The sequence below is a fragment of the Podarcis erhardii genome (genome assembly GCF_964252035.2).
Source record: "Podarcis erhardii genome assembly, chromosome: 11".
NCBI lineage: Eukaryota > Metazoa > Chordata > Lepidosauria > Squamata > Lacertidae > Podarcis > Podarcis erhardii.
The window spans coordinates 14,965,442-14,985,714 of record NC_138501.1 but is presented as its reverse complement, the minus strand read 5'-3'; the positions used below and the strand labels follow the sequence as shown (position 1 = coordinate 14,985,714).

Below are 20,273 nucleotides of genomic sequence, written 5' to 3'. Positions count from 1 at the left end.
GGCTTAGCCCCTCAGTCCCTTCCCCCACCTCCCGGAAAAGCCCCCAAGAGCAACGTGGAGCGTGTGTGCGGCTCTTGAGGGATTTTCCCCAAGGAGGGAGAAGGGCAACGCCTGCAAGTGCCGCACACACACTCCTGGCAGCTCGTGAAAGGGAGCGCTGAGCAGAGCCTGGGATGCATACAGGCTCTGCTCAGCGCTCCCTTTAAAGAATTTTTTTTTTCTTGCATTCCCCCTCTAAATACTAGGTGCGTCTTATGGTCAGGTGAGTCTTATAGAGCGAAAAATACGGTACGTGGAAGGTAAAATAATTGCTAGGTGAAGGAGAACCATGACTGGCATTGTCATATATGGGGAAAACATATGAGGAGAGGTCTTCCTATGGAACCAGTTGGCATCCCCTTAAACAGCCTTTTGGGTTGCGGTTGGCTATTATGGTTTGCTTCTTAGTTTCTAGAAACAGTTTGTAGTAAACTAATAACAACCGTGAAATGTTAAAGTCAGAATTTGTCGCCAGCAGCTGTGTTATATATCTCCCTCGGGCTCCAGGAATATAAACAGAACAGAAAGGCGATCTTCAGAATAGGAAACAAACCTAGTTCTGTGACCAAACATTGCAATATCCTGTTTGGGTGTATCTATTTGAAAACATGTGCACTTGAAGTTAGAAATGCATGGCAGAATTTTTATTTAAGATCCATTTGAAAACCATGCCTGAGAACCAAAGTGTTCAGCCTGCCAGAGGCGGTGGTGGTGGCTCAGCTTGTTTTTCTGGAACAGTCTATACCCCATGCGGCACAGAAAATCACTTTCGCAGCTGCAACTTTCAAAGGTTGTCTGTGTGATGCAGCACAGAAACCTGCTGTTCAATGAAAAAAGGACGGAGAATCTCACCAGATGTGTCCCAAGCCCTTGATGTGCCTAAAGCAGCTCTTTTGGATCCTGGCAAAGAAACAGGACCCCAATTAAACTGATCAAGACCTTTCAAGATGATGCCCTTTTTTGTTCATTCATTGTGCAGTGGTTTGTCAAATGCAGCATGGGATAAACGCCATTCCTGAAGGCAGCACTTGCAGTGCAGCAAAATCACATTTCTCCAGCACTGTATGCTGCGGTTTTGACTTCAGAAAGTTTGTTAGAATATATCCACAACAGGAGGAAGAAGAAACGCACTACAAAATTAGCTACAAATTTACAGAAATGATACCTGGCATTTTATAGTCCTTTAGCTTGCCTTAAATTATTCCTCATACTGTAGATGTCTACAGTGGAGCTAGGAGCTAGTCTCTCCCTTGATGAACCATAACCTCTAGATTTCACGTTTTAAATACGATAGATTTCTAGCATTTGAAAAACCTGAGATGAGACAAAACGTACTCATTTCTTCTTCTCATTCTTTTTGAGAAATTAGCCTCACAAAATCTTAGAGACAAAGACTTACTTGTGCATCTTATAACTGCAGCACGTCTTGCTGTTGCTAGACACTGGAGGACATTAAACGTGAACCTATATGAAGTTTGGTACGCTTATGTTGGTGGAAGTAGATTGGGAAAAATTTAAAGTTTATTTAAAGAAACATTGCAAAATTAAGGAATGTTAGAAGGATGTTGGAATGAAGTAATGTGGTTTTAGCAGAAATGATATAAAGGATTAGGTAAAAAAAAATTAATTGGTGAAAGATGAGAATGTAAAATTACAGTATATTAAGATAAATTATTAGGATAAAAACAAAGCTGGAAAGGATTTGCTGAAATATCTAATTGAACTAGAATACAAAAAAGGGAGGTGTGAGGAGGTCAAGGAAATAAGCAAAGGAAAGAAAGTTATGTAAAGGTTTGAGCTGGGTTTTTTTTTAAATTGTTTGTATTTTTTCTGTCTTTATTTTTCTTTTTTTCTTTTTTTTCTTTTCTCTTTGTAATCTTTAAAATTTGAATAAATATTATTTTTTTAAAAAAAGAAGTTTGGTATGCTTATGTCTGGGAATTAATTTTGATGGAAAAGTTAACAGAAAGGGTACGTGAAAGAAAACAACGTGAGAAACTACTTAACTTTTTCATAACGTGGTCCTCCTTTATTAGCTATGCATCAAAGACAGAACATGCATTTAAACGACCTAAGACACATGGGAGCATGTGGAATGATATTTTTTAAACCAGCAACTGTATAAATAATTTTTTATTTGATTATATTACTAACGTAATTACCTGAACATAGTTGGGGCTGGTTTTTTTGGGGGGGGGTTAGGGGAAAACTGTATTTGATTGCTTGTATTTGATTATTTGTTGTTCTTATATTCAACTAATAAAATATTCAAAAACGAAAAAGAAAAGATAAAGAAATTAGCCTGCTCCCCCTTTTGTTTTGTTTTTAATCTCCCCCTCCCCAAAACATCCTTGCAGAAGCCCTTGTTATTCCTTAAGGCACAAACCATCTATCAAAGACTGACTTGATAATTCTGTCTTGTCTGATTTGAATATAAAATGCCAATTTATCCATGTACATAAAAGGTAAAGGTACCCCTGCCCATACGGGCCAGTCTTGACAGACTCCGGGGTTGGTGTGCCCATCTCATTCTATAGGCCGGGGGCCAGCGCTGTCCGGAGACACTTCCGGGTCACGTGGCCAGCGTGACAAGCTGCATCTGGCGAGCCAGCGCAGCACACGGAACGCTGTTTACCTTCCCGCTATAAAGCAGTCCCTATTTATCTACTTGCACCCGGGGGTGCTTTCGAACTGCTAGGTTGGCAGGCGCTGGGACCGAGCAGTGGGAGCGCACCCCGCCACGGGGATTCGAACCGCCGACCTTTCGATCGGCAAGCCCTAGGCGCTGAGACTTTTACCCACAGCGCCACCCGCTTCCCATCCATGTACATAACACCCTATAAATATTGGCTTTCCACTGTGTGGCCTCTCCACCAGCTCCCTCCCTCTGGTATGCACAAAGCACTTAGGGAAGAAGGAGATTTGACAGCAGCCTCACAAAGATAAGAAAGAGTGGGAGCCTCTGCTGCTTAACATTCTCCAAAGTGCTCTGCGAATGATAGAAATTCCTGTTGCTAACTCTCTGCGTATGTTGGAAGGCTTCGGGGAGAAGCAGGACTTTGTGCCAATCTAACATTCTCCGAAGTTCAGAGCAGATGGGTTAAGACCTCAAGATCCGAAATTATGCAGGATTTCAGAACGGCTATGAAAAACATGAAGAACGGATCTCAGTACAAGTAAAAAAAGAATTAAAATGTAACAATGGTAGATTTGTTCAAGCGGGTACTGTTCAGCCCTGTATGTAGCATTGCTATATTCTAATCTAAATCATGGCTACAATGTCATGCTAAGTGGGCGAGATGCAATTTTGTCAATCATCTAGATGGGCCGTTTAGGGTGTGGATTGCTCTACTGAATAGGGGCTTCCAATTGTGCTGCATTGGCTTTTCACAGAGATGTTTTCCCCGCATCCATAATACATAGGCTATTAAGACTACATAATAATACAGCTACTATTGAGCTGCGTAGTTGCGTAACAAGATCTTGCCGCAGAATAAAAGCTCACAGTTTGAGAAGATTTTCCATCTGCATTGGCAACTGCTCAGTTTCCTATTTATCTTTTATAAGACTCTGCGGGTTTGAAACTTAAGGCCCCTTTAAAACATTAATTTTTTAATGGCCGTTGAATGGGGAGTAGTTCATTGACTTCACTCCTCAAAAATCTGGAACCCCATGCAAGAATCCATCTTGTCCAAATTTGCACAGGTTCCAATCCATGGATTCTCCAAGTGGTGGCATTGCATATAAAGTTGCCAGGTTCAGCCTTTAAGATAGGGTTACCAGACGTCCCCGTTTCCCAAGGATAGTCCCCAGATTTATGAATAAATCCCTGGACAAATTCCATCCCCGGAATGTCCCCGGATTTCATTTAATGTCCCCGGGAAATGCAGCCTATCGGAGCAGCCTCCCAGCTTCTGGGAAGGGAGGCTTCACGCTGCCTATCAGAGCTTGCGTGCAAGCAGGAAGGGGCAGGGATCTCTCAGTTAGCCAACGGGAAGCCTCCCTTCCCAGCTGAGGGATCCCCGCCCCCTCCTGCTTGGACGCAAGTAGGAATGAGATTGGGGCTGCTCCGATGGGAAAGGAGTCATTGCGCTGCCTGAACCTCACCACCGCCGCTGCTCTTGACCCTCCTTCTCCACCTTCCATGCCTGACCCACGCACACCGCTTCCCCACCACCACCGCCAAAGAACCAACAACTCAGGGGTGCCCAGGCTCATGGAGAAAGGAGATAGAAGCCTCAAAGGGGAAACGTGGAGGTTGAGGTCAAAGCGGCAGCCATACCCTCTGCCACCGCAATCGCTGCAGCATCAATGTCCCGAACGTGTATTATTCATTTATTTATTTGTTTGTTATTTAAAGTGTCCCTAGATTCATTGGAAATAATCTGGTAACCCTAGTCTAAGAGGACTTCTGGGTCTTTACGGGTTGCACAGAGAGAAGGAAGAACGTCACCAAGTGTGGCTTCTCTCTTTGTTGCCACAGGAGCCAGGAAATCTGCACCTGGCTGAATTGTCTCGTCTGTACATCACTTAAAGAATCTCCCTCAGGATCTGGGCCTGGCAGTTTCCACTTCAATTCTGCATGTCTTGTGCCTATGTTGCAGTACCTGCAGAGGACCAGTGCCAATGGAAATGCTTCGCATCCATAACTCTGGATATGAAACTGAGAACAGGCTGTGGGATTGCACGCTTGTTTCCTACTCTCCTTCGAAGTCTTTTCAGCTACTCAGTTAATTTAGGGACCTGATTAGCCCTAATCCGTTATTAACACCAACAGGGACATCAATGCCCTATCCAGCATGCATAGTGTTACTGGCCACCCCAATTGCTGCTGGGCAGTAGCAGGATTCCAGGGGTCTTGGCACTTAACCAGGGTTTGTGTTTCTTGCAGAAAATGAGGCACAGTGGAGACTCAGGTCTTTATGAAATGTAAAATAAATGTAGTTTATTTTACACTATTTAGAACCTGAATCTTTATACACAGAGAGAGAGTTCACAACATTTACATCCCCTGAGGAGCTTGTCCTCCCCAGCAGGGCAACATTGGATTGAGAGGCATCCTAAGCGCCATCGCCATATCACTCTGTAACAGCCTGCTCCAACCAGCCAGCTTTTCTGCCGCCCTTCAGTCTCTGCATGGAGTTCTTCCTGCTCCTTCTTCCCAGAAAATCCTTGCTCCCCAAACCTCTGTTGTAAAAGGACACCCTCTTTTCCTGGGGTGGTATCATGCCCCTTGTGACCCTGACAACCTGCCCCTCTCAATTCTTCTGCTTCTGTCCACTTCTCAGCTGCAGGGAAAACAGGCGCCTGCATGATCCATCATTCTTAATGGCCCGGTACTGTACTTACGTTTTTCTTGTGTTTTTCATAAGGGCATCGCTATCAGCAATCTCCTGAACAAGAGAACTGGTTCAGCCTGTATTTTTCACTGGCCTGGCATCTTCCCTTCATATTCCCAAAAGCAGCTAAATTTTACCCTAGCTGGATTAGCTCAGTTGGTGGAGCACCAGACTCTTAAATCTCTGGGTTTTGACCCCCATGTAGGGCAAAATATTCCTGCGGTCCCTTCCAACTTGACAATTCTATGGTTTTATGACCCTTTATTAAACTTAGGTACAGTGGTACCTTGGGTTACATACGCTTCAGGTTACAGACTCCGCTAACCCAGAAATAGTGCTTCAGGTTAAGAACTTTGCTTCAGGATGAGAACAGAAATCGTGCTCCGGGGCGCAGCAGCAGCAGGAGGCCCCATTAGCTAAAGTGGTGCTTCAGGTTAAGAACAGTTTCAGGTTAAGTACGGACCTCCAGAACGAATTAAGTACTTAACCCGAGGTACCACTGTATATGGAGAGTCTACCCCCCCCCCCAAAAAAAATTCATAACACTGCAAATGTATGAGAACTCAAACCATACAGCAAGCACAGGGAAACAGCCAAGTGGGGACGGGGGGGGTAGCTGCCCTCCCTTAATCAATAAAAAATACATAGGCTAACTGAGGCTCTGTTCCCCCCCCCAAAAAAAATCCTGGCTATGCCCATTCCCCTCCTGTCCAAAAAGGGGGGCATCAGGTTTATATCAGCAATGAGCAAGACACAAAGAGGAAGAGTCTCAACATGTCTGATGGATGGGCTTAGACTCTCCCTTCACACCTTTTGTCGTCTGTAGTTGAAGCACATACTTTGTGCAAGAACAAGCACATGTCCTGATGCCCTCCAGACATTGTGGGATACAAACCACATCAGCTCCAGCAAGCCTGCCCATTCCATAGCCCATTCCTGAGCAACGGCCTCTGGTTAATGAATGAGAAGCAGTCCAAAATTGATTGGGCCTGCAGTAATATCCAAATGAGCCAAGAATCTTCCATGCTACACAGAGTATGGATACCCAAAGAGCAATTGAAAAGGGTCTCTCTAAGGAGAAATAGCCGCTTTTGCAATCTGCATGATCTTTCTGCTTTTGTCGTTCATAGGGATTTAGTCTTTGCATATTCCCAACAAGCAAAGACCAAATTAATTATGCATTTTCACAGATTGTGTATTTTCACCAGCTTTCAATTATTTGTATAGCAGGGGTAGCAAACATAGCGTACTCCAGATGCAGCCATGGTACCATACCCTTGGCCAGACCGACTGAGCCTGATGGGACTTGGAATCCAACATCTGTATAGCACCTGCCAGACCCTCTCAGTGTCCCTGTTTTCCAAGAAAAGTCCCCAGATTTACAGAAGCCGTCCCCATTTCTGATTTGATCCTGGAATGTCCTGCTTTTCCTCAGATCATTCCTATTTTCATGGGAGAAATGTTGGAGGGTATGGTAGGGTGTCCCATCCGAAGGCAGCCCTGGTATACAGAACTTTTTTTAATGTTTAATATTTTTATATAAGTTGGAAACCACCCAGAGTGACTAGGGCAACCCAGTCAGATGGGTGGGGTATAAATAATAAAATTATTGTCATTATTATTCTGGGATAGGATGTCCCTATTATCATCAGAGAAATGTTGGCATGTGCCATGCTGACTACCCCTGCTGTATAATATACTACACAACAGCTGCCTGCAGCCTCTGTTTGTCAGAGAGCACTGCAAGGACTGTTAATATATTACCTCCAATGCTTAGCTTCCTAAGGGAAGAGAGGTATTTGGATGGACTTCATGTGAGTTCAATGAATCCATATACACACACAATGGAGATAAAGCAGGGTTAGCTAATCTGTTTTATTGGACCAATAGTGCAATTGTGCAGACTATTAAGTTTCAAAGTTCTTTGCAGGACCATAGTGGACAAAGCAAATATACTAAGAATTAAACTATTCTGATAGGCCCAGGGCAAAGACTCTTTTATGCATCTGTACTCTGGTTTATTGACTTGGAATCAGAAGGCACCAGGTCTGAGCCCGTGTGCAAAGTAAAAGTTGTTTCCTGTAACAAATAGGATAATTTTGCTAATGCAATGTGCTGGGTGTAGGGGCATCTTGACCAGGGCTCCTAGCAGTCAGACACCAAACGTTGTCATCTGTGTCACCAGCACTGTCTTCTGACTGCAAGCCTTGCAGGCTGAATGTTGGCTTCAAGAGGCCAGGTAGGTTTCAGTAGCGGCCTTCCTGAATATCCAGTCAGTTGACGCCATGGGATAGGAAGAGCTCAATTGGGTTTGTTTTGTAGATATGGAATGGCCCAGCTTCCCAGCTCTCCTATGAAGCTCAGAGGGTTTTCCAAGCAAAACTTTATAGGCACTCAGTCTGAATGTGCAAAGGGGAAAAGCACAGGGTAAACTCTCCCCCTCAATGATGCTATGCACCAGGCACACCCCTGACCAATGCATTATCAACTTTAGAATGGAGCTGCTTCACCTGCCCATTGGGGCTGGGCAATATATCGATATATCATCCCAAACAGGTTCAAAGTCCATATCATGATATCGTTTTCATAATTTCTGACCTGGCAATATATTGCAAATCATGATGTGTGTTAGGACTGGGCGATATATCATCCCAAACTGGTTCAAAGTCCATATTTCATACTTTTTTACCTGGACTATATTGCAAATTAGGGTGGGTAGGTGCTATGCCACAATGTTAAAAACCAGCGCTACTGCACACAGGGTTTCCTTATTGTTGAAGGTTCCCATTCCGGCAGCAGGGAAGGGCATTCAAGAGCATCACTGAGGGTGAAGGGCCGATGGCTCCCAATTGCCGTTTCACACATTCAGCTGAATGCACGAGGAGTGCTTAAGAGTTAAGTGTATTGTTATTAGAATTTATAAACCGCCCTATACCCAGAGGTCTCAGGACGGTTCACAGTACGAAATCAAAATATTAAACCGCAAAATACATAATCAAAATGAAAACAATAACACCCCCAAGTGTATAGAATTGCAACTATACAGCAAAGCAGAATAAAGCAAAGCAGAATGAAGCCGAGTTGTTTTAAGTCCTTCAACGTTAACCCTTCTGTTTCAGTGTATCTGAAGAAGTGTGCATGCACACGAAAGCTCATACCAAGAACTGACTTAGTTGGTCTTTAAGGTGCTACTGGAAGAAATTTGTTTTGACTATGGCAGACCAACACGGCTACCTATCTGTAACTGGAACTATGGAAGGCACCACATTGAGCCGCATGAAATGGAAGTCCATCAACCTCACCAAGAAACTTGCACAGGTACAGACTGATATCTTGTCTGGAAACTTCTGTTTCAGTGTATCTGAAGAAGTGTGCATGCACACGAAAGCTCATACCAAGAACTGACTTAGTTGGTCTTTAAGGTGCTACTGGAAGGAATTTGTTTTGTTTTGACTATGGCAGACCAACACGGCTACCTATCTGTAACTGGAACTATGGAAGGCACCACATTGAGCCGCATGAAATGGAAGTCCATCAACCTCACCAAGAAACTTGCACAGGTACAGACTGATATCTTGTTTGGAAACTTCTGTTTCAGTGTATCTGAAGAAGTGTGCATGCACACGAAAGCTCATACCAAGAACTGACTTAGTTGGTCTTTAAGGTGCTACTGGAAGGAATTTGTTTTGAGCTGACAGCAGCAGGACTTGAGGAATCTATTATCACAGAACGAGGAGACCCCGTCCCCTCCAGAGATGCCTCTCATTTTACTGTCATCAAAGAACCATTTGTGAAGGAGGAGGCGGAGAATAACAATGTGACATCAGAATCCGAAAGGCCGGATGGTGAAGAATGAACATTTCCCCTGTCCATTGCAACCATAGCACAAAAAAAGTATTTTGGAGACTTATGCATGCTAAGGGAAATACTGTTATTATACTGTAGTTGCTCAATGTTATGTAGGGGAAATAAATTTTATTGCCAGACAGGGACTAAAGATAAATAAATAAATAAATAAATAAATGTAACAGGAATATGTAAGTGTATGTTCTGACACGTTAAAAGAATAAGCCACATACAAGGAGAACAAGAAAAACGAGACACAGGAAATTGCACATTAGGATATGCGTGACTCTGCAATGGATTCAATGAAGTTACACAAGTGTTTTAAGGAACTTCAAGTGTTTAATGAGTCATTCACAAGCAACAGTATATTCACCTGCCAGCTGGATTTGGGTGCTGGTTCCTTTAAATTTATTTTTATTTTTACATTAATTCAATACCATTTTAATACTGTATGTTAATACATCATGGGAACCTCTTGAGCCAGTCAGTATGATGCCAGCTTTAGAAATAAATAAATGAAATATTGTTGAAAAGTTGGCAATCCTCTTAAACCCTATTTTTGGATGTGAGAGCGTTCCCAAATTCTTTAATCTGGAATAAAACAGACTAGGGGCTCAGCTACATTAGTAAAAAAAAAAATCTAAAAAATCCAGCCCTTTGAATGTGCTATAAACATACAAAACCAGATGGCATCTGAGAGCAAAGAATGTTTCTTTGCAATTTTACATAGCATTTTTTTTTCTTTTGTCTTCTTATAAGTTTTGATTTATTTATAGTGCTTTTTCCCCTGTATGGGATTTGGAGAAATTGCTGAAAAATTATTTTCAGCATATGTCAGTGCTTCATTAATTCAGTGAACAAAGTCAGTTAACTTGATGATACAATACAGTTGTACCTCGGGTTAAGAACTTAATTCGTTCTGGAGGTCCGTTCTTAACCTGAAACTGTTCTTTACCTGAGGTACCACTTTAGCTAATGGGGCTTCCTGCTGCAACCACGCTGCCGCCCCGCAATTTCTGTTCTCATCCTGAAGCAAAGTTCTTAACCCGAGGTACTATTTCTGGGTTAGCGGAATCTGTAACCTGAAGCGTAAGTAACCTAAAGCATCTGTAACCCGAGGTACCACTGTAATGCAAATAGAGTACTGGGGATTCTGCTTCCTGTTTGTCGCCGCTGGCACAATCTCAAGATTAAAATGATTTGCCAGGTTTTATCCAAGATTAATACAACCACAGTGTCTAAGGCTGCAGTCCTATAGTCACCTTCCTGGGAGCACATCTCATTCAATGGACATGTTGCGGAGCATAATTTTGTCATCGTTATTCACACTTTCACATGTGTACAGCCATAAGTCCATTCCATTCTATGCCCACATTCATCTGCAGATTTTTAAATTGCTTTAGCTTTTAAACACCTGCTGAAAACTTTTCTATTCCGTCAAGCTTATCCAGGCAATAAAGAATAAATCTCTCCACAATGGTTAATCAATGTCTGTTTTTAACTTTTTAATATGGTTTTACAATATAGTTTTAAGTATTCTTGTCGTAAGGCACTTTTTATGAAATAGTGGTCTATAAATATTTTAATAAATAAAATATTAACAATAATTTGCATTTACATATGTATCAGATATGACTTTCCAAACAGGTATATATATATATATATATATATATATATATATATATATATATAATCCCAAAATAAACATTTTAAAAGTTGTTTTCATAATGTTTTGGGCGAAGAACTATTGCAGTAGAAGTAACCCGCAACTTAAGCGCATTTAACTTGTGCACATTCAGCTTTACAGGCTTGGCAAAAAAGGGAAGAAAATCAAAAAGGAAAAAAGACTTTAGCAATCCCACCTGCCATTGAACCCAATGTGTTATGACAATACCTGGTTTGGGCTTTAGGCACTATGCCCAGAACATAACCCCAGCATAAGTCAAGAGTCACCTGTATTCAGGAAAAGTCTGGTGGAGAACTATTTTTCAGTTCATACATTAGCTGAGGAGCTTGGGGGCTGGGTCAGTTCAATTTGCAATATATGAATTCCTCAAGCATCCTCAAACTGGTGTTGTGGAAGCTATGCAACCTGGTGTTATTGAAGCAACTGAAGGTAATGTAATCCAGGAACCAGTAGCATGATCAGATATGACATTCATCAAGGAGTGGAGTGGGGTTGGGGATCAGAAAATGCAACCTTGTGGATTCCTTAAGAAAAGACACAAGGGCCCCTATTTTGATTTCTGATAGGGCTCTTAACAGCCCCCTGGTGCACAAGCAGTTAGTGAGTCAAGCTTTTTCGGGCATAGAGATATTTTAAAAAGGAGAAATTCACCTGTTTAAAAAGTGTTTGGTTCTCTAGCAGCTGTTAGAGAGGCAAAATGCATGGGCAGGGGAGAAATGGACTTATAATGAAACCAGGCTAATGACACTTGGCCTGAGAGCAACATCAATACACATGCTTCTGTTGACATTGTGTCATTCAAGCCAAGTTGGATGTGAGCACTGTCTACCAGTTTAGCTAAGTTCAAGGTGCTGGTGGTATACAAAGCCCTATACAGCTTTGGACAAGGTTATCTAAAAGATCATCTTACGCCTTATATATCCAAGGGGTTACTCTACTCCACAGGAGACGGTCTCCTGAAGATAGCATCTTATCAAAAGGTCTACTCTGTAGAATGGAGAAACTGAGCTTACATTTTGGAACATCTTCCCATGACATACCATGTTTTTAAATGCCTGTTTGTGGGTTTCGGTAAAGGGTTTTTGTTTTGTTTTTTGACAAAGGTTTTTTAAATCAACAGTTAACAACAAATGAATATCCAAAGATGAAAAACTGTAAAATAGGCATGAGTTGCATGTGAGTTAAAATAACAAACTCCAAGAGAAGACTATTGGTGTTATCAGATCATCAAGTATAGCTTCAGATTTGCCATGAGGGTTATATGTCACAAAAGAATGCCCAATTGTATAAAAAGTGTTTTATTGAAATCTGAAATAATGTGTGATTTTCTCTGTTATGGCTATATTCCAGATTGAGTGTTATCAAGCATCCAGTCCAGTGCAAGATTTTGGGCTGTTTTCCACTGAGTCACAATTACTATTTGTGCTGCCAATATCATATATATTCTTTTGACAATGTATCTGCATTGGCATCATCTGAAATATTCAGTAATTTTGGACAACCAGCAAGTGTCTTTAGTAATACTTCCCATCTTTGTCCAAATTAAAATTCCAAAAATCCCTATTTTATTCTGAGAAATGTTGGAGGGATGGAGTTATCCCACCTCCATGCCATCTGAAGGCAGCCCTGTACGGGGAGGTTGCTTTAAATGTTTTATTGTGTTATTAATTCTGTTGGAAGCTGCCCAGAGCGGCTGGAGCAACTGGAGGGTATGTCCCCATGCTTATATTGTGGAAGTGCTTCGAGGTGTTTCACTGAAAGCAATCCAGAAATGGAACTAGGCTTGCCACATGTCAGGTAATTCCTGGTTTTCGTGTGTAAGCACGGCGTCAGGGGGGGAAACCCCGAAGTTGAAAACCACAATTTTGGTGGGAGGTTTGGGTTTGTACCCAGTTTTGGTGGTGCGTTCCTTAAAATAATAATAATAATAATAATAATAATAATAATAATAATAATAATAATAATAACAACAGCTCATCAACTTTGTTGGCACCCCTCAAAAAGGAAACTTTGCAGGTGTCTGGAACTTTACTTTTGGAAATACGGCAACTTTAAACCGAACGAAATAAGCAGCTAGGGTTGCCGTATTTCTAAAAGTAAAAACCAGGACACCCCAAAAGTTGTTGAGGGTTTTTTTCCTTTTCGGGAAGCCCTCCCAACATGGTTGAGTTGTTTTTTCCCCTGGAAATCCCCAAAACGGCTGTGCTTTAGTTTCTTTCAAGGAAACCCCAAAAGCTTTCGAGGTTTATTTATTTTTAGACCCACCCCTAAGAAGTTGTTGAGCATTTTTCTTTTCTTTTCCCCTCAAAATCACCATCCCCCTCCTCAAAAACAAAATGGCGGGAAAATCCGAACGAAGGCCCTTCCCCTCACGAGGCCTTTCCGCAGCCAACGGGGACAGCTCGCCCCCCCACCCCACCCCACCCCACCCCAAACCGCCGCCTTCTGGAACGTTCTCGCGCGGTGAATACCCGACATGCCCCGCGCTGCCGCGCTCTTCCCGGGCACGTTTTGGGCCACCGGCTCCCTCTCAGAGGAGCTCGTCAGGCCGGTTTCCTTTCTTCTTCCTCCTCCTCCTCCTCTTTCCCTCCAGCCTCGCCGGGACTCGCTCTGCGGGTTGAGAATGGGACGGGGCTTTCCCTCCCTTTCTCCTCCTCGGTCGCGAACGGAGACCGGTCGAAACTCGCTCAGGTTAGCGAGGCTGAGGCGCGCGCGGGGCGGTGGGGGGGGCGGGGCTGCGAAACTTCTCCTCCTCCTCCTCCTCCTCCTCTTCTCTCTTTCTCTCCTTCTTTCTTTTCTTCCTCGGAGGATGCGGAGCGTCGTGAGGTGACGGGAAGCAGGGAGGAGGGGAAGGGGGCGAAAGTTTCTAGCCCCCGCCAGGAGTGGGTTGGCCGTGAGGGGGGAAACGGGAGTTCGGCTTCCCCTTTCCGAATGGTGCTCCTCCTCATGACTGACCTCCAGCACGACGGGGCGGCCGCCGCTAAAAAGGAAAAAGCTGCCTTGACCCAGTAAGTAGCCTTTCCTCACCACCACGTAGCTGCAGCCACCTGTTCCCCTCGCCAGGCTGGCCATCTTTTCCCACAGGACGCTTCGGACGGCCGCTCAAAATAAGTCTCTCCAAGTTGGACCCCTGGGGGGGGGAAAGGGGGACATGTAGGGGACGGGGACAGGGGGGGGGGAGGACACGTGGCCACCCTGTCACAAGGGGATGTGCGCTTTCTTTTTGGGAGGGTGGGGGAGAGAGGAACCTTTTTGAAGGGGGGACTTTATGGAAAAGTTATTTTTTTTAAAAAAAGCATATGCAAATACTTTGCCATTAGCAATAGCTTTGATGAATCATGGTTGACCATTAAAAACACACACACCCCTGCATGGTGGTGTATGTTAGGTAGCTCTCTCTTTTTTTGCGATTTTGCAACAACTGCGCAAAACATAACTAAAAAGAGCTCAACAACTGTGCCCCCCACCCCCCAAAAAGGAAAAAGTTCAATGACTGAGCAAAACTAAGAAAGCCCCACCCCCCCAAAACAAGAGAAAGCTCAACAATCTGCCAACTTTTCTGTCCGGATTTTCCCTGTTTGAAATATGGCAACCCTGTCTATGATTATCCTTTAATGCTGTGTATTTTAACACTCCTTCTATGCGTGTATGAACACACACACACACACACACACACACACACACATACATCCTGAGTTATTAGCCTTAATCACTCTCTACTGTTGCTGATATTTCAAATGCTGCTCACATTTTTGTGCAATTCTAATGGCTCTTCAGATGTTCTGCAAAAGCATTCCAATCCTCAGACAAGTTTTCTGCGGACTGCTCTGCCACTTGTCTGACTTGACGTTTGTGTTCTTTGTACAGAAGTAACTTCTCAGAACTAAGCCACAGCGCTCTCATGCTGGTTTTGCCAGTGTTTGTGGGAATTGGTCGTTGTGGCAATTTTTGTTCATATTTATATTTAACTCGTTTGGGGGCCACAGCCCTGTCTGGCTATTTGTGTAGTTCAAAAGGTTGCCCAAATTGGTTAGTACAGAGTGGTTTTGATTTGTCACAGCAATGGAATGGGATGTGGTGCTCTCCCCCAAAGAGGCTGCAACAAGATGGTTTAGGTGGTTTGATGAGTGTAACAGTGGTGCTCCAAGCTTGTAGTGGGATGGCGTGTAAAAGTCCATTATGCTAAGTTTGGTTCAGTCTGTTGCATAAATCAGTCTGTTACATAAATCAGTAACTTTTTACTGGATAGTTCTTCATTGCAAATTGGCTCCATCATAAGCACTGTACATATTTACCAGGTGATAAGCATTCAGACTGTGGCTTGATTTATGATCCATCTCACACGTTTGCCAGTCGCCACTTAACACTTGGTAATAAATAGACACAAACGTGCTGTTCCTTGGTCTGTTTCTTACATAGAGAACTGAGGCTTGGATTGGGCTGGGTGGCATCGTAGGGATTTGTTTTATATTCGGACATATAGGTGAACACAGCATAAGAAAGCTAAACTATACAAAGCTCTGGGTAGGTAGGTAGTATGGCAGCTTGAATTGATGCAACAGGATGCCTCGTTTATTTGGACACTGATTTAAAATGTGACAGCAAAGGAAATACGTGTGTAGACATGTCCTAGATAGTTGACGTTCATGTCAATGGCTAATTCAGCTATAATTAAGTTATGAATTAAATCTTGCATTCTCTGTAGGATTTCTACCCAGTTGTAAGATGTAATTTTCTAAATCATCGACAGAGCTTAATTTGAGATATGGCACTGGCTGGGATTCAGGATTGTCTGGAATCTGCCTTCAGCCTTGGTTGCTACTCCTCTACTTGGCATGTTCAGTAGAGGCATTTGATAAATTCGCCGTTTCCTGGCTAAGTTCTGCCATTAAAAACAGCTTAACAGTTTCTACATTTAATTTTGTTTAAAAAGAGACACACAGTTTCTATACTGTATGTGTGCTCTTGTTTTAGATAGCCCCAAACACATTGTCTGGCAGCAGAGGCTTGTATCTAGAAGAGGCAAATAAAATAGACTTGCACACTTCCATTCCATTTGCCAGGCAACCGAAGGAAAAGTCTCTTTGGTACAACTCATGGTTGACACCTTAGTCTGCAAGGCTTAGGTCAAATGCTTGTCTGGCAACCTTCAGGATAGGATTTGAGGGACTGGTAGAAACCTGCCTTGAGAGAGCCTTTGAGTATTGCTTGTAATGTTGTGGTGGGCATCCTGCAAGAGTGCTGAAGAGTAATTCAGGGGGAGAGACTAGCTACTGATGCAGGGACAATGGGGCAAAATACCCCCACTGCATCCAGTGCTGTTTGCAGCAGGATCTTGGATTGTGTTTTCCGAAGAACTACCATGTGTTACTTCTTTTAATGGATGTAGTTCAAATTAATAGGTCAGTTTTTGTATCCTGTACACACACACACACACACAAATTGAAATGGTGAAATAATCAATATAATTGATTATTTGGGGAATCCCCACCCCCATCATTCAGCCCGAACACTGAGGTCCACCTCCAAAGGTCTTCTGGCAGTTCCCTCACCGCAAGAAGTGAAGTTATAGGGAACCAGGCAGAGGGCCTTCTCGGCAGTGGCACCCACCTTGTGTAATGCCCTCCCATCAGATGTCAAAGAGATAAAGAACTACACAACTTTTAGAAGACATCTGAAGGCAGACCTATAATGTTTAATGTTTTATTATGTTGTTATAGTTTGCTAGAAGCTGCCCAGAGTGGCCAGGGAAACAAAGCCAGATGGGTGGGGTATTCCATCATCATCATCATCATCATTATTATTATTTGCACCGGGGTCAGTTGATGGGCTTAGTAGTGCCAGTGTATTAAGATTCTAATACTCACAGCACAAATATATCTCATCAAGCACTAGATGGGAGCCACTGAGATAGATTTTGGAGACACGAAATTTAAAGAGCTTGTGTGTAGAAGAAGGTGCACAAATGCATGCGCAGATGGAAACAGTAGCTCGCATATGCATGAATGCCCTATGCGAACACAGGCTATAAGCAGCCTATAAAGGAGCAACCACAAAATATAAGAGGGCCCATCCATCTCTAGCTCCCCTGTAATCCAAGCCCTGAACATTAGTGGATATTGATTGGCAGCCAGAATAAGTGAAGCAGTGTAGATCTGGAGACCAGATTGCCCTTCTTACAAAGGGAGACGTGGTAGAAAGATCCTTGCAGGGCGGGGAGATATAGGGTCCTTGGATGTAGATGGGGCCAAATGGTGCATCCCTATACCTTTCTAGACATCAGGTGGGGCATCAGCACTTCCAGGTTTTCTAAGAAGATAACTTCAAAATGGAGTTTGGTAGAGGATCACATCTGTCAATTTCTGTCCCCTGTTTACTCTGTTATTCAAGCATGCACTAGATTAGTGGTGATGGTGAAAGAGCCAGAAGGTTCATAGCTTACTGCTCTGCCTTTTATCTTCTTTTATCTAGCTCTTGTCATTTCCTCCTCTATCCGGATAAAACCTGTCATGTAGAAGACTTCCACTTGTCTGAAAAAAGCTCTTAAAGAGTATGAATGCCTAACATATTTGTCTCAGGAAACTTAACCGTGTAAAAAAACCTGTCACTTGAAGGTCAGTTTCTCTCTGCGAATGTGAAGAACTTCAAAGCTTCTTGTAAATTTAGTGGCTTGCCCTGCTGCTGCTGTTGTAACGTATGGTCAATCATGTTAGGCTTCCACCTCTGTGTCCAGTCCAGATGAGGTTACAGCCTCAGGTGGAGAGAGGTAGGCGTTTAAACTCTAAATACAGCAAATCATGCCTCACACTAGAGATCACCAGTTTAATTCCAGGTGTCATCTAAAGTGGCAGGTGTTTACTTGCAGGCTGTGTTCCTCCTATATTTTTCCTGGCAGGTTGTGCGGAGAACTACATACACAACTAAGCTTTTATGTCGCCTTGGAGCAAATAATAATAATAATAATATTAAACATGCTGCTGTCAATTTGTAGTTTGATCAGCGCTTGGCACATTCTGTAGTGATGGCCTACTTATGCTGCAATCCTAGGCACAGTTAGCTGAGAGTAGCAATGGAAGGATCTGTCAATTTCAGTTTATCGTTTTTCGAACCTTAAATTCAGTTCTGTACATTTCTGCAGCAATTTGCGAACTTTCTTTTTTAAACTCCTCATGCAAATTCTTCAGGTTTTTAGTATGAATTTATCGTAAATAAACACATTTATTGTATGCAGTTTTGACTAACGTACACATTTTTGCCACCAATTTCTTCAAATATATGTTATTTTAACTAATATATTCATTTCTGTGCACAATTTCTCCTAATATTGCATGGGGGGAATGGAGAACTGGATTGCAAAATTTAGATAAGTGCAAATTTTGAAAGATGACTATGTTTTAGTTCTTGTATTGCTTTGGAAAGTGGGAATTTGATAAATTCAGCTTTAAACATGAACTGATTTGAATTTCTCCCTGATCCCTAACTTTGAGGAAATCCTACTGAATTCAGTGAGGCTTAACTTCTAAGTAGGCGTACACAGGATTGCACTGTTAGACAACATGTACATGAGTAGCCAACTTGATGCCACCCACGTGCTATTGGACTCCAGCTCTCATCAGCCCCAGAAAACATGGTGAATGATCAGGGGTGGCAATCCAGCAGCAAATGGAGGACACCACATTGACTACACCTGCTCTAAGGAACTGAAAAATACTTGATAAAAATTGAAAGTAAAATTTCCAAACTGAACAGAGGGCAAAATTAGCAGGCAAATTATATCTAATGTGAAATATCCAGTGTAAGTAGTCTACATTGTCTCTTAACACCTTTTAACTTGTCATACTTGCAGTCAGGAATCATTGTGCCCTAGATGTGAAAGTAACTGGATGCATCCCCATAATCAGAGGTTTGTGCTCAGGCTGTTTACTTATTTTTATCGTGCAAATTTCTAGGCTAATCTAGATCAGAGTTAGGGAACCTGTGGCACACCAGACATAGTTGAATCACAACTCCCATCATCCCTGGCCATTAAACATGCTGTCTGTGATTGATGCAAACTGTGGTCCTGCAATATTTTAAGGATCACGAGGTTATGGGCAGAACAACAGAATATTTGGGTGCGCTTTTTTAATAACAAGAATACAAAGCTGATAATGAATGAACTACAGCTAAAATGTTACGTTCATTTTTCACATGGTCTGGTCCTTCCCCTGCCCACCTCCCTAATATTCCTAAGAGGGTCTCTTCTCCGGTCTTTGGAAAGTAGCTGGAGGTGGGGAAGCAGAAAAGGGTCCTCTTTTCCTTCCAATCTGCAGTTTTAATCTGAAATCTTAGGCGCAGTACTTCGCCCAAAGCTCAAAAACTGCTCGCACTAGTGAAATTCCCTGTTGCAAAATGCGCCTAGAACAATAGGAGTTTTGAATATTGATCTAAATTTAGGGGCACCACTTACAGGGCACATGAAAAGGCCACAGACAGTCCTTTGCTGAATATTTGTCACTATAGAAGACACTCTTACTGAAATAAGTTAATAATATATTTGGTAATTGAGCTAGTCCTCTTTCCAATATAGAAACTAAACCACTACCACCCAAAAAGACCAGGACAGAAACATCACAATTAATTTGGCATATAAATCAAACAAAACTCCCCATGTTCATGTTATTATGTATCAGGTGCTATTAATATACATGGAAATTTAACAAGTAACATACGAAGTCACTGGGTCAAGGACTTTAAAAGTTGATAGTGAAAAAGACAGAAGTTGGGGAAGGGAAACAACAACAGGGAGAGGAAGACATGAGAGTAGCTAGGATACATATTTGCATCTCAAATATTTCCACAAACCTAGTAGCGTGTAGATTGGTTTATGCACAAATGATCTTAAGAGTGCTTGCCAACCTCTTCCCTCCGCCCCGTGTGTCTAGCAACATTTGAAGCAGGAAAATTCTGCTGTTTGTGCAGTCTGCTACCCTACTAACAGTGTTTTGAATCAGGCTCTGTTCTTGTCATATGAGCAAAAGTAAACAACTGTGAAAAAACAACCCCACCACAGATACACACAGAAATTCCATTTATAAAGTCAAACAACAGCAAGTGGAAACTCAGCTCGTGGGGTTCCACACATAAGGGTCCTTGTTAGAATTTCTTTAATTCTGTTAAATCACTTGACTGCACTGCTATAAAAATGGTTACTGTAAATATTCCATAATATTCTATATTCTATCCATCTATAGTGATACGTTGACTATATTAAATAATTGCTATGTTAAAAATAATCAGGTCATATGAGCATTGTATTTTATTTGGAGCTCCAACGTCTGCCTGCATGATTGGATCTGATGCCTGTGCTCATTTTGGTCTGC

The 20,273-nt window shown here is 42.5% G+C and overlaps 1 protein-coding gene across 5 annotated transcripts in view; it reads left to right on the top strand.

The window, feature by feature from the left end:
- The window catches only part of GRAMD2B (GRAM domain containing 2B), a 60,376-nt gene that overhangs the window by 16,340 nt on the left and 23,763 nt on the right, over positions 1–20,273 (top strand). For 2 of the 5 annotated variants that reach the window (XM_081880507.1, XM_081880505.1), the window contains exons 1-2: positions 13,353–13,602; positions 18,758–18,814. The exons of 1 other annotated variant lie outside the window; for it this stretch is intronic. In XM_081880507.1, coding sequence (XP_081736633.1) covers positions 13,388–13,602; positions 18,758–18,814 — 272 coding nt within the window. In that variant the 5' untranslated portion in view covers positions 13,353–13,387. Of the gene's footprint in view, positions 1–13,352; positions 13,603–13,651; positions 13,920–18,757; positions 18,815–20,273 lie in introns of those variants that run through there. 2 more of the 5 variants (XM_081880506.1, XM_081880509.1) reach the window with 2 other exon arrangements.